Source organism: Vanessa cardui, chromosome 3 (genome assembly GCF_905220365.1).
Source record: "Vanessa cardui chromosome 3, ilVanCard2.1, whole genome shotgun sequence".
Lineage (NCBI taxonomy): Eukaryota > Metazoa > Arthropoda > Insecta > Lepidoptera > Nymphalidae > Vanessa > Vanessa cardui.
The window spans coordinates 15,635,480-15,647,486 of record NC_061125.1 but is presented as its reverse complement, the minus strand read 5'-3'; the positions used below and the strand labels follow the sequence as shown (position 1 = coordinate 15,647,486).

Genomic DNA, 12,007 nt, shown 5'->3' with positions numbered 1-12,007 from the left:
ATAGGCTTTAATTGTTAAACGTATTAATTTTTTTGGTAGAGCAGCTTTACATATATACTAGATTCCATAAATAATACTTTTCTTGAATATAAGATCACATTAATACGATAAGTACTTTCGATTAAAAAAATCGTCTTGTACTTTGTTCCAATACATTATTTTATTATAAGACAAATCTAGAGTTATTATTATTTTTATTTTAAAGTAAGGCCTTTAGATGTTTTATTAATTTGAACTTAATTTCTCAGTGCAGGCTCGGTTGCAGTCTTTGGTTAGATGGACTCGAAAACACATGCCCAATCGTTTGTGTAAGTAGAAATATTTCTAGATTTAAAGAAAATTGTAAACAATTACTTTAACTACTCCAATTCAATTCCAGAATGTCACTTCGGAAACGGTTTTTTCCCGTGAATTGTACTGTGTTATGGGTTGCAATGAAGCTCTTAACACTTATTTTCAAAAGATCAGAGGTAAGTTTATATTAAGGCAAATAGTGTTTTGTGATTTACTAGCGACCCTCCCCGACTTACTAAATTAATATACAAATTAAATACTAAATTAATATACAAATTAGAAACTTATTAAATAATCAGTGTTTTTTTATTCTATTGTCCATGTTATTATACACAAAAACTTTCTTCTCGAATCACTCCATCTATTATAAAAACCGCATCAAAATCCGTCGGGCAATTTTAAAGTTCTAAGTGTTTTATACTATGTAATGATAATCAAAAGCCTTAGAATTAAAAATTTGCACGACCATATAATATATTAATTTATCTTTTCTTTCCAGATTTGTTAGGCACGCCTCCAGCCCCGGCTTTAGTAGCGGACAGCCTCACGGCGACCTCTTTATCATTAGTATGGGATGCGCCTAATCTAGGAAATTTGAGTTACCTTGTCCAATGGCGGTACGAGGAATTACCGGGCACTTGGCAGTACTACTCCAATTCGAGCCATTCCGACAAATCGATTATTCATGTAGAGAATTTACGACCGTACACTAAATATAGAGTAAGTATTGTTTCAATATTTCTAAAAAGGCTAATCTTTACTTACTAATTAATTCTAGAAATTTCTCTGGCATAGAATCTACTATTGTCATCTGGTATTTTATCAAAGGTTGTAGATACTAATAAATGGAAGGAATGAGATTTAGACAAAGACTTCTACTTATTTGTACTACTTGATGTATTCCAAACATACTGTAATGCGGTACACTTATTCACGCTTATTCACAAAGCTGCTTCCCTAGAGCTAAGATTCAAACCCTTAATACCAACGTCAAAACCAATGAAATTATCAAGCAGTAAAACTAACTGATTAAGGGCTTTCTGCCAAGATAATCAGCAGCAACTTAAAGTTTGAAAGTTGACAATGTTAACAATCCATAAATTTAATAATACATAAATAGATAATTAAAAGTAATATTTTTTTTAGTTTCGCGTTGCCATATTTTTATCGGGCCACAGCGGTGCTGGGGAACCAGTGTATTCGAAGCCATCTGTCGTAATATCGACGTTAGAGAGTGGCAAGCCAAGCTCTGCCCCCACCGCACTGAGAGCCGCGGCTCCTGACCCCAGTCGAGTTGCTATTTCATGGGAACCCGGACCTTTCCCCAATGGACCACTCATTTCATATGTGTTGCGACTTGCGGACGCTCAGCCCAATACTAATGATGCTTTAGAGGTATGTACAACTACATGAATATTGTAATGAACTTTAATATTATTGAATCGAGATGGCCCAATGAGTCGAGATGGCCCAGTGGTTAGAACGCGTGCATCTTAACCGATGATTGCGGGTTGAAACCCAGGCAAGCACTGCTGATTCGTGTGCTTAATTTGTCTTTATAATTCATTTCGTGCTCAGCGCCAGTGGTGAAGGAAAACATCGTGAGGAAACCTGCATATGACAAATTTCATAGAAATTCTGCCACATGTGTATTTCACCAACCCGCATTGGAACAGCGTGGTGGAATATGTTCCAAACCCTCTCCACAATGAAAGAGTAGGCCTCATCCCAACAGTGGGAAATTTACAGGCTGTTACTTTTTTTACTTTAATATTATTGAATCAACTATTAAAGTTACTCTAAAATGTTGAAATGGCTAGAATTTTCGGTGATTTCGATTCCAGACAAACTTATGTCAGGTAAAATTCGTCCATACGAGTGTTCGTAGCCAAACCTTAAAGCATTTGACCAGCGAGCTCGAATAAGCACAAAAGGTCATCTATAAAGGAAGAAAAAAGATTAGATACTTATTTACCACAACGTATTTTAATAGGTGTACATGTCATCTGAGCGTTATATAAGTTATATAAAAAAAAATATCGATTTCAAATAATACTTTAAGACTATAAATGAAAAATAAACTTCGAGCCTATAAAAAATACCCTTTATTTTTCTCTTTTTGGGGTGGTATTTTATCAGTGAATTTAAATGGGACTAAACGAGAAGTAACCTTTCAAACCAAACAAGAATTTTTGAAATCATTTTAAATGTAATATAACGTTGTTCTAAAATGACAAACGTAAAAATGTAAAGAAATTGATAACCTCTATTATTCAGTCGTTTGAAACGTCTTAATAATATTAATATATTTATCTTATTTTTGTTTCAGGACATGCCGGCATCAAACAATACTCTGTTTTATATGTTCCAAAACTTAGCGCCAGCAAGAGAGTATGAAGTGTCAGTTGCAATGCGAAATTCCATCGGAGAAGGACCTAGGGCTTACGTCAGAATAAAAACTCCCTCTCTACCTACATGTGAGTACAAAGCTTATCGAGAACAAGTAGAGCCTAGTGTTTCAAGGTGAATCCCCCTCTTTATTACCAGAAATATTGTGGTTCTTATTTATTATTTTCAGCTATTCCTAGTCAACAACCAATTTTAATTCTGGGTGGAGAGCATAATATTCTTGCAGCGCCTGCGAATGACATGCTATCTGATCCCGTTGAACTTTACAGCACTGAACATAAAATTACAGGTATGTATAGAAAACATAAAATTTATCGTAATAGATATCTAAAAACACTTTTGAATAATTTAAATATTTATACTTAATATTATTGTGATGACATACTTTACTTTTTTAAGTTTTTAATTAAGCATAACATTTTAATTTTAATTAAAAGATTTAGTTTTTCAATTAACAAATCAAAAAGCTTATGTGATTTTGGAACAGTTTGTCTCGTTTGTCAAGTTAGTGTATTGAGGATATATTATTCCTTGTGCTTATACGATCACACATTATTTTCATTTGTCATAATGCCTATTTTTTGTTTACAGGTGTTGGTCTTGATTTATCTAGCGATACGTTATTTATATCCGTGTCAGACGGATTCGTGTACCGAAGTTCCTTAGTTAAAAAGAGCATTTCTGAACCAATACTTACGCCTAAGAACATTTTATATAAACCTTTGGATCTGTCAGTGGATTGGTTAAATCGACATTTATATGTGCTCGGTGAGGTATATTACACAAGGGAAAGCTCTAATTGGTCGAACACGAGCTTATATTCAAGTTGGGAAATATTGAGATGTGACTTCGACGGTAAAAATCAAATTGTTGCTTTGTCAGGGTTCAATTCCCGTCCGATACACTTTGAAGTGGACGCCTACAATGGGTGAGTTTGATAGTCAAATTATTCTAAACTTGTAGTCGCCCTGTGTCTGTCATATGTCATGAAACCAGGTTGCCTATGACCTCACCTTCTTCAAGTTTGTTTCATACCTAATTATATTAAATTTGGCTCAGCGGTTTGGTCGTAAAAGAGCGTCAGACAAATAGACAGAGTTACTTTCACGTTTATGATATTAGTATAGATTGTAAATGCTTCATGAGACATTAACAATGATATTTTTTAGGTATTTGTTTTGGGCCCTTCGTGGTGTTGAACGCGGTGGTCTATACAGATTGGATTTAGCAAATATTTCAAACGGTGTGCGACACGACGCGCCACCCGAACTCATTGTGAGAGACGCTCACCTCGGAGCCTTCACAGTGGATCATGCAGATTTTAGACTACTCGTCGCGCATCTAAGACGAAATACAGTCCTCGCGGTGTCTCTCGACGGGTACGTATCAGAACTTTCCTAAAATAAAAACATAAATTACGAATAAATTATATAACTGCTTTGTTTATTTCAGGCGTGAAGTTACCGATTTCAGAAGCAACACTCAGACTCCTATGTTTTTCTCGGCGCGCTCAATCGCATACGCCAATGGTCTGTTTTATTGGACTAACGGCCAGGAAATGCTAACCGAAGAGTATCACGATCAAAGTGACAGCTACTTTCATAACGAATATCCTCTAGCGTATAACACCAAAACTGTCGCGACCAGGCAAGTTCTAGTCGCACTGAGGAGTTGTCAGCCTATTCCCGTTCCCGTTAATCCTCCTTTAGGTGTTCAAAGTGTTATGGGAATAAACAGAGCGAAAGTTTCTTGGTCACCACCACATCTTTTAGGTCACCAAGGAACAGGGGCCTGGCAGCAATGGACCTTTCATTTACAACTGACAGAACCAATATCTGGTGAAATTATTAAAATGTGAGTTTCACACATTCACATAAACACATTTATTTTCTGAACTTTCACGTTCTTATGTCGTATTACATAATTTCAGGGAAAACATAAGCGAATCGATGTACATCGTCGAAAATTTAATCCAGGATACTGAGTATGTTATCCGAGTAGCGGCTGTAACCGAGTCCGGATCGGGACCGTGGTCATCAGAATTTGTTGGGAAAACTTTGACATTCTCTCCGACCACTTTACAGAGTACCTTGTTGTGGTCAGGTCCGGACGGACTTTTGCAAACTGATTTGACTGGGGACAAATTGCAAACTCTAATTCACAGGTAAACAGTTAAATATATTTCATTTGTAGGCGACTTTAAAAATGATCGTATACTCATCTACGTAATATATATGTATGTTCGGGGGTATAACTTTCTTGTTTGTGATCCTATTTTAATTCTTCTTTTTGTATTTCTTTCTTAATACCAGTCTAAGTGGAGGCAATAGTTAGTTGCTATTTTGTTGTTTAAGCCGTACATTCAAACAATTTTTCAAAACTATTTCTCCTACAGATCCCATCTTAAGAATTTGTACATCACGGACATTTCATGGTACCGAGATAAGCTTTACCTCGTAACAAACGCGTCGACGGTGATGTGGTACAACACCACGACACACGAAAAGGGAATAATGCCCAATATGGACAACGTTGGAAGCTTGGCTGTGGATTTTGTCGGGAAAAAGATTTATTGGTCAAATCCTAAGCAACAACTGGTGGGTGAAATTATTATGTTATACTAATAGATATCAGGGGGCAATACTAATGACTCATAACGGTAATGATACATTACCGACTTGGTTGCGGTCCAATTTTAACCATCCCTCGTAAAAATTAATCTCAGCTTAGTTCTATCTACTTTTATTTATTTACATCGATTAAAAAAGTATCTCACTTTTATTACAATTCAAATTTGACTGAACCACAATAGATTCATTGCCTTGGTAGAATAAGAAACTTACTGAACAGATAAACTGACAATTTGTTAGCAGAATAGGCGACCAGATGTCAACTTTCTTTTTCATGTACCGACATAATATACAGTATGTTTATTTCTAGATAACGCGAGGAAACTTTGATGGTGGAAACAGAGAACCCGTTCCTATAGTAACGGTGGCGAAAGAACTCACCATTGACTCATTGGGAGCATACATATACTGGAATACAGGTCACGCAGTGGAAGCTGCGAGACTAAATGGCGAAAACAAAATTATTTACTATCCAGCACAATTGTTTAGTGGGAAACAAGGTGTGTACGGAACACATTGTAATAAAAATTGTTCGAATGTCGTATTAGTATTTGAGCTGAGGTGAGGAAAATATCGTGAGGAAACCTGCAAGTATCTGATTTCATAGAAATTCTGCCGCGTGTGTATTCCACCAACCCGCATTGGAACAGCGTGGTGAAATATGTTCCAAACCTTCTCCTCAAATAGCCTTAGCTTGCCACCTTTGGCCTTAGCCCAGCACTGGGAAATTTACAGACTGACGTTGTTGTTGTTGTTGTTTGTTGTTAATATTTGAGACATATATAATTTTAATTTTGCTTGCAGTTATGGGTTTAACAGTAGACTTGGAAAACAAATGGTTGTATTGGTTGGTCAGAAGTTATGATGGTTCGGAATTGCATCGAGCGCAGACCGCGGACCAAATATCACTTGGGACGAACGAGGTTTGATGATACAAAAATTATATGAACCTAATTTTGATTTATTTTACGTTATTATATAATTAATAAAATGGATTAAATTTCAGATTTCCGGATCATTAGTAACGCGTTTATCGGGAACGGCGACACTCGGGCCGCTCTGCTATTTCAGTGGGAGGCTGGTGTGGGTACAGGACGCCTCCAGGGCGGTCGTGTCTGATTTAGCGGGGAAATACACTGCTGAGCTCATCCCACGCGTCCATGTAATCGCTGTCAGGGATCCCACTCTACATAGAGACAGTGGTAATTATATTGCTATTACTAGTAGTCGCCTGAGGCTTCGCACAGGTTTATGGTATTGGTTGTCATGTGTTACCGAAAAAGTACCCTATGTCCTTTTTTGGAGTTCAAGTTTGCTTCATACCAAATTTAATCAAATTCGCTTCAGTGGTTAAGTCGCAAAAGAGCTACAGACAAACAGACAGACAGAGTTACTTTCATATTAATATTAATAGATTGAAGAATAATTTTATATACCTTAATAACAAAGTAGAGTTCGATTCAAAATTTCTTGGTTCAGTTGAGTTTGATTTGTATTTGTACATTTTAGAGTCTCTCGTCGCTATACCGGAGACGATAAACGCGACATCAATCAAGGTGGAGGGCGAGTGGGACAAGTTCAACGTGACGTGGGCCCCGGCGGTGCGCGTCAACGTCAACAACAGCCGAGTGTACTACGACGTCAGCTTACACTTCCACGGGCAGTACAAAATTGAGGTAAGCAACAACACGCGCTACTTACACGATTACAATGAAGCCCGCACGAGCCCATTGTATAATCCACGAATGTGAGAATACATCAATTTTGAAATTGACCACCAATTAAAACCATTTATTAAACAATATACTATATTTATTTATTGAACAATTAACCATACCGTTTTGAATGCTATTAAGATTTCTTCGCTCGTTATTCTTTGCACTGAAGGCAAAATTTAGACTTAAAACACGTAAATTAGTAAACCAAATTATATACATACTAATAAAAATTTTGTATTGACCATACACTCCTCATATTGCATTGTTTTCTTTATCAATCTCTCTGTGCACCACTGTATAGAGTAGTTCTAGTAATACAAAGCGATCACTGTGTGTCGCAGAGGACGGTGGATGTGGCGTGGGTGGAGCTTTCGTCGCGCGCCGTGTCGCCCTACAGCAGCATGGACGTGACGGTGCGCGCGCACACGCAGTGGGGCGGCGGCGCGGCGGCGCGCGCGTCGCTGCGCACGCCGCAGGCGCCCCCCGCCGCGCCGCGCGCACCGCGTGTCTACGTGCACGCCGCGCACAGGTACACTAAACCATTTCTAATATTCTCTTATCAGGCATGGTTGACTGTTAAGTTGAAGAGTCGATATGGCCCAGTGGTTAGAACGCGTGCATCTTAACCGATGATTGCGAATTCAAACCCAGGCAGGCACCGCTGATTCATGTGTTTAATATATCTTTATAATTCATCTCGTGCTTAGCGGTGAAGGAAAACATCGTGAGGAAACCTGCATGTGAAAAATTTCATAGAAATTCTGCCACATGTGTATTCCACCAACCCGCATTGGAACAGCGTGGTGGAATATGTTCCAAACCTTCTCCTCAAACGGAGAGGAGGCCTTTAGCCTAGCAGTGGGAATTTACAGGCTGTTGTTGTAGGCATGGTTGCTGTTTCACCTTATATGCTTGAGATCTGCTTCGATTCTAATGGCGCCTGTAAACTATATCTACCATAAACGCGCGCTCACTCACTCTGTGTGTCTCTGAAAAAAGCCACCTTTATCGAAAAACAATTGGAGATCAGATAAAAAAAATCCAAATACATTAAATTATTTCGCAACTCTAAAGTACCTACGTGAAGTACTTAAATTACTTTTACGAACCCACAGTGGCGGCCCGTTGACTGCCACGTTCCGCTGGCAGTCTCCAAGCAGAAGTAACGGCGTGGTGCGCGGGTATGAAGCCCAGTGCTGGGCCGTGGGAGCGCGCGCGGCACCCGCCAAGCCTTCGGCCTGCGCAGATGCGCGCCTGTCACCCCTTCACACGCAGCTTATGCTACGGGACTTAGCACCTGCTTCCACATACTTTTTCCAGGTATATATGTCTTACTGAAATTATTATACTGCGTAAATATGTTTATATATAAACTTAATGACTACGAGTCTATATTGTTGAAAACTTTTTATGATTGACGTGACGCCAACCTCAATGCATATGGAGAATTTTCGAAAACGAAAAGAGCTTATACGACTACGAGCCTCGTTACTGAAATTATATATACGAGTACACGTTGTTTTCTTAATTAACTGTTTACTTTGTAGGTTCGAGCATTTACTGATGCAGGGTTCGGGCAATACTCTGAAATTGTTTCGGCTTCGTCCGATGACATCAACCCCATTCCCAGAGTAATGATATCATCGCAAGAGTCAATAAAAATTGTTGATTTAGACTCGGGAGAAAGCGAAATTATTCCAAAGAGTACTGGCGTGCCGATAGACTTTGATGTCGCTATCGAAGAAAATGTTGCTTACTGGGTGAACAATTTAGAAGAAATGTTCTCATCCTGGATCGATGGAAGCGGAAACTTTAAGGTTAGTTTAATACTATTTAAATTTGTTTAACCCGCACTCTTCCAATATTATACGAGATGTCTATATATAGATATATGTAACATTTTTATTTTTGGACAAACTAAATTATGTGTATGTCTCAATTGTAAATTTGCTTTTTAGTTGACATCAATCAACGGCACTGCGAGTAGCATTTGCGTGGATTGGGTCAGTCGGTCTGTTTATTGGACCCAACGAGAGTTAGCATCTACAGAGTCATACGTAATGTATAGAGCTGACTTAGGCATTGCTAACTCCCGACCTCACGTAACTCGAGTCCTGACTAGGAAACAACCGATACACAGCTTACAGATTGCTCCTATGTTGGGGTAAGTTACAACTTTTCCTGTTTTGTCTTAATCCCTTGTCATCCTCTAATCACACAATCTATTGCAGATCCCTATACTGGTACGAAGAAGACAACCATCCAGGCTTCGGAGTTCTAATGACTTCGAAAATAGACGGCAGTAATATCCGAACATTTTTTAATAATACAGACGAAGATGTATCCGATTCTCAAGAAGAATGCAAGTGTCCCGATAATCCACAAATTGCGAGTAGCTTCGTAATCGACTTAACGAGTAATAATTTCGAATTGTACTGGGTGGATCCTTGGACTCATCGAATTATAGTATCTGACTTGCACGGTTGCTCATGTAGAGTAGTCATTGATGCTACGGAGAAAAAGAAATACGGGTTTACACCAATGTCAATCACCGTAGACAGCAAATACATTTACTGGTACAATTCAACAGAGAAGAATATTTACTACACGAGCAAATCGAAAAAAAATAAAGTAGAACAAGTGAAAACTACGTTTGGATACAAAATAATGGCATTAGACCCAGCGAGCCAGCCGTATCCTCCTCGACTTTGCTTATACCCGAGCCTACAGGATCTCCACCCCAACGTGACGTCGCATTCAGCAAACAGCATAACTCTTCGAATGCCGCCTGTCAATAAGCCAAATAAGTGCACAAAGATCCTGTATGAAATGACGTCTACTGAATTTACTATATTTTATCGATTACACTCGAGCAACGACACGAGTATCTGTGACCGCGAGTCCTGTCCGTACGTCACGACTGCCAACAGTGAAGTCGTCCTGACTGACTTGAAACCGTTCACCAATTACTCTGTACTGCTAGAAGCAACAAACTACTACGCTAAGCTTTACGAAATGAAGCCTATAGTTGGAACGCCAATTATCTTGCAGACGGCAGCCGAAGGTATGTTACATAATAAGAAAAATCTAAATATTTAGAAATTATGTTATATTTTACTTATGACCTGAAATCTGGAACCGATATTATTGACCGATTTCATTTCAGCTCCAACTGCTCCGACTGGAGTTACAGGAGTAGTGTTAAGCCCAGTGCTAGCTCGAGTAGAATGGACCCCAAGTCCTGGCCTGTGGTACGAATTGCACTGGAGGACTGATGATACACCATCTCTTTCGCATAAATTGAAAGGTAAACTTCTGTTAATAACCAACCCGCAAAAATAAAACAAAATTAAAAAACATAGTCTGGTAACAATTTATACTGAAATATGAAACATTTTGCTATTTCTTTTTATAAGCCTATGATTTCACAACCTGGGACATAATAGCCTCACGGGCCAATGTGAAAATTAGAAAATGATTTATAAATCCCGAAGAATTTACAATACTCCGTTGCACCTCGTGATTGTGTCTCGTCTACACCGAGTCAATCTCATGATCGGCCATTCATCGGGCTCAGTGGTGACATTCACAACACGAGCTATCTCCCGTCACAATATGAGCGTTGTCGGCAGAGCACAACACGTTCGAGGTGTCGTCGGGCCGCAGCGCCGACATGACGCGCCTGTCGGCCGCCACCACGTACACGGTGTGGGTGCGCGCGCGCTCGCCGCACTCAGCCGTCGCGGCCGACAGCGCGCCGCTGCGCCTGCGCACGTTCCCCGCGCCCGCGCCGCTCGCGCTGCACTCCGCCGCCGCCTACGCGCTCGTCGTCATCTGGCCGCCGCCCACCTCCTACCGCATCCACCAGTGAGTGCCCGCCCGACGTCGCGTGTGCGTGCGCTTGGGGTTCTGTGCGCACACGCATCGGTGAACGTGTTCGTTCATTCCAGGTACGCCGTGCAGTACACGGAGGCGTCGAGTTCCGGCGACGAGTGGAAGTCTTGCGAGCAGAGCGGCAACGCGGAGTGGTCGGCGAGGGACCTGCGGCCCCGCACCCGCTATCGCTTCCGCCTGCGCCTCCAGTACGTGCCGCACTCGCCGCCGTATCACTGGCCACATGACGACCGGTTCACGTATGAAACTCCCGGTGAGAAGATAACGATTTACCCACTCAATTGTGATTAATCATTCACAAGCTATAATGTATATATGACCGTGCCCCAGGCGACGTGCCGGGCCCGCCAGGCGCGCCGCGCGTTGAGGCCGTGGGCGAACGCATGCTACGCACGTGGTGGGCCGAGCCCGACGCACACGGGGCGCCCGTGCAGGCCTATCGCGTGTGGGGGCGTCCGATCGGCAGGTACGACTACGTGGTATTATGTATTAACAAGTACATCATAATAAAAATATCCTTCCCGTTAAAAAGTTACATCAACTAAGAAGTAACATCATTTGTTAAAGCAGCTACCCTCTAAAGTTAGAGTCAAAAAGTCAATGTTTTAACGCAGGATAAATTACGTCGACGATAACATGACACAGAACATAAGCGATATGTTGCCGGCCAACCTCCCCGACGACGTCGACGACGAGATGAAGAAGCGCATCGTGCGCGAGGGGCTCGAACTACTGCACAACGGAACCGGTACTGATCACTTCTCATGTGTAAGCCAAATGAAAGCCGGAAGCTGACCGCCTTGATCCCCGACAGAGTCGTACTGGCTGGCGAGCGCGGGCGCGGTGGCGGCGGGCTACTGGGCGCGCGTGCAGGCGCGCAACGAGTACGGCTGGGGGCCGCTGTCGGCGCCGGGCGAGCTGCAGGCGGCGCTGGCGGCGCGCCCGCACGGCGCCGCGCTGGCCGTGGCGGGCGCCGCGCTGGCCGCGCTCGTGCTGGCCGTCAGCGCCGCCGCCTTCTGCGGTGAGTGACGCGCCACTTAATCGAGGCCGATTGCCCATCCC

The 12,007-nt window shown here is 41.5% G+C and overlaps 1 protein-coding gene across 1 annotated transcript in view; it reads left to right on the top strand.

Moving 5' to 3' along the window:
* The window catches only part of LOC124543902 (proto-oncogene tyrosine-protein kinase ROS), a 41,474-nt gene that overhangs the window by 24,702 nt on the left and 4,765 nt on the right, over nt 1-12,007 (top strand). The window contains exons 4-29 of the mRNA XM_047122222.1: nt 249-308; nt 380-470; nt 794-1,014; nt 1,441-1,689; nt 2,624-2,771; nt 2,873-2,992; nt 3,295-3,631; nt 3,873-4,082; nt 4,156-4,557; nt 4,634-4,867; nt 5,099-5,300; nt 5,644-5,833; nt 6,138-6,256; nt 6,340-6,535; nt 6,843-7,009; nt 7,393-7,580; nt 8,167-8,371; nt 8,599-8,868; nt 9,010-9,215; nt 9,283-10,115; nt 10,218-10,358; nt 10,684-10,918; nt 11,002-11,198; nt 11,276-11,411; nt 11,560-11,693; nt 11,760-11,966. Of these exons, the coding sequence (XP_046978178.1) occupies nt 249-308; nt 380-470; nt 794-1,014; nt 1,441-1,689; nt 2,624-2,771; nt 2,873-2,992; nt 3,295-3,631; nt 3,873-4,082; nt 4,156-4,557; nt 4,634-4,867; nt 5,099-5,300; nt 5,644-5,833; nt 6,138-6,256; nt 6,340-6,535; nt 6,843-7,009; nt 7,393-7,580; nt 8,167-8,371; nt 8,599-8,868; nt 9,010-9,215; nt 9,283-10,115; nt 10,218-10,358; nt 10,684-10,918; nt 11,002-11,198; nt 11,276-11,411; nt 11,560-11,693; nt 11,760-11,966 (5,698 nt within the window). The remainder of the gene's footprint in view (nt 1-248; nt 309-379; nt 471-793; nt 1,015-1,440; nt 1,690-2,623; nt 2,772-2,872; nt 2,993-3,294; nt 3,632-3,872; nt 4,083-4,155; nt 4,558-4,633; nt 4,868-5,098; nt 5,301-5,643; nt 5,834-6,137; nt 6,257-6,339; nt 6,536-6,842; nt 7,010-7,392; nt 7,581-8,166; nt 8,372-8,598; nt 8,869-9,009; nt 9,216-9,282; nt 10,116-10,217; nt 10,359-10,683; nt 10,919-11,001; nt 11,199-11,275; nt 11,412-11,559; nt 11,694-11,759; nt 11,967-12,007) is intronic.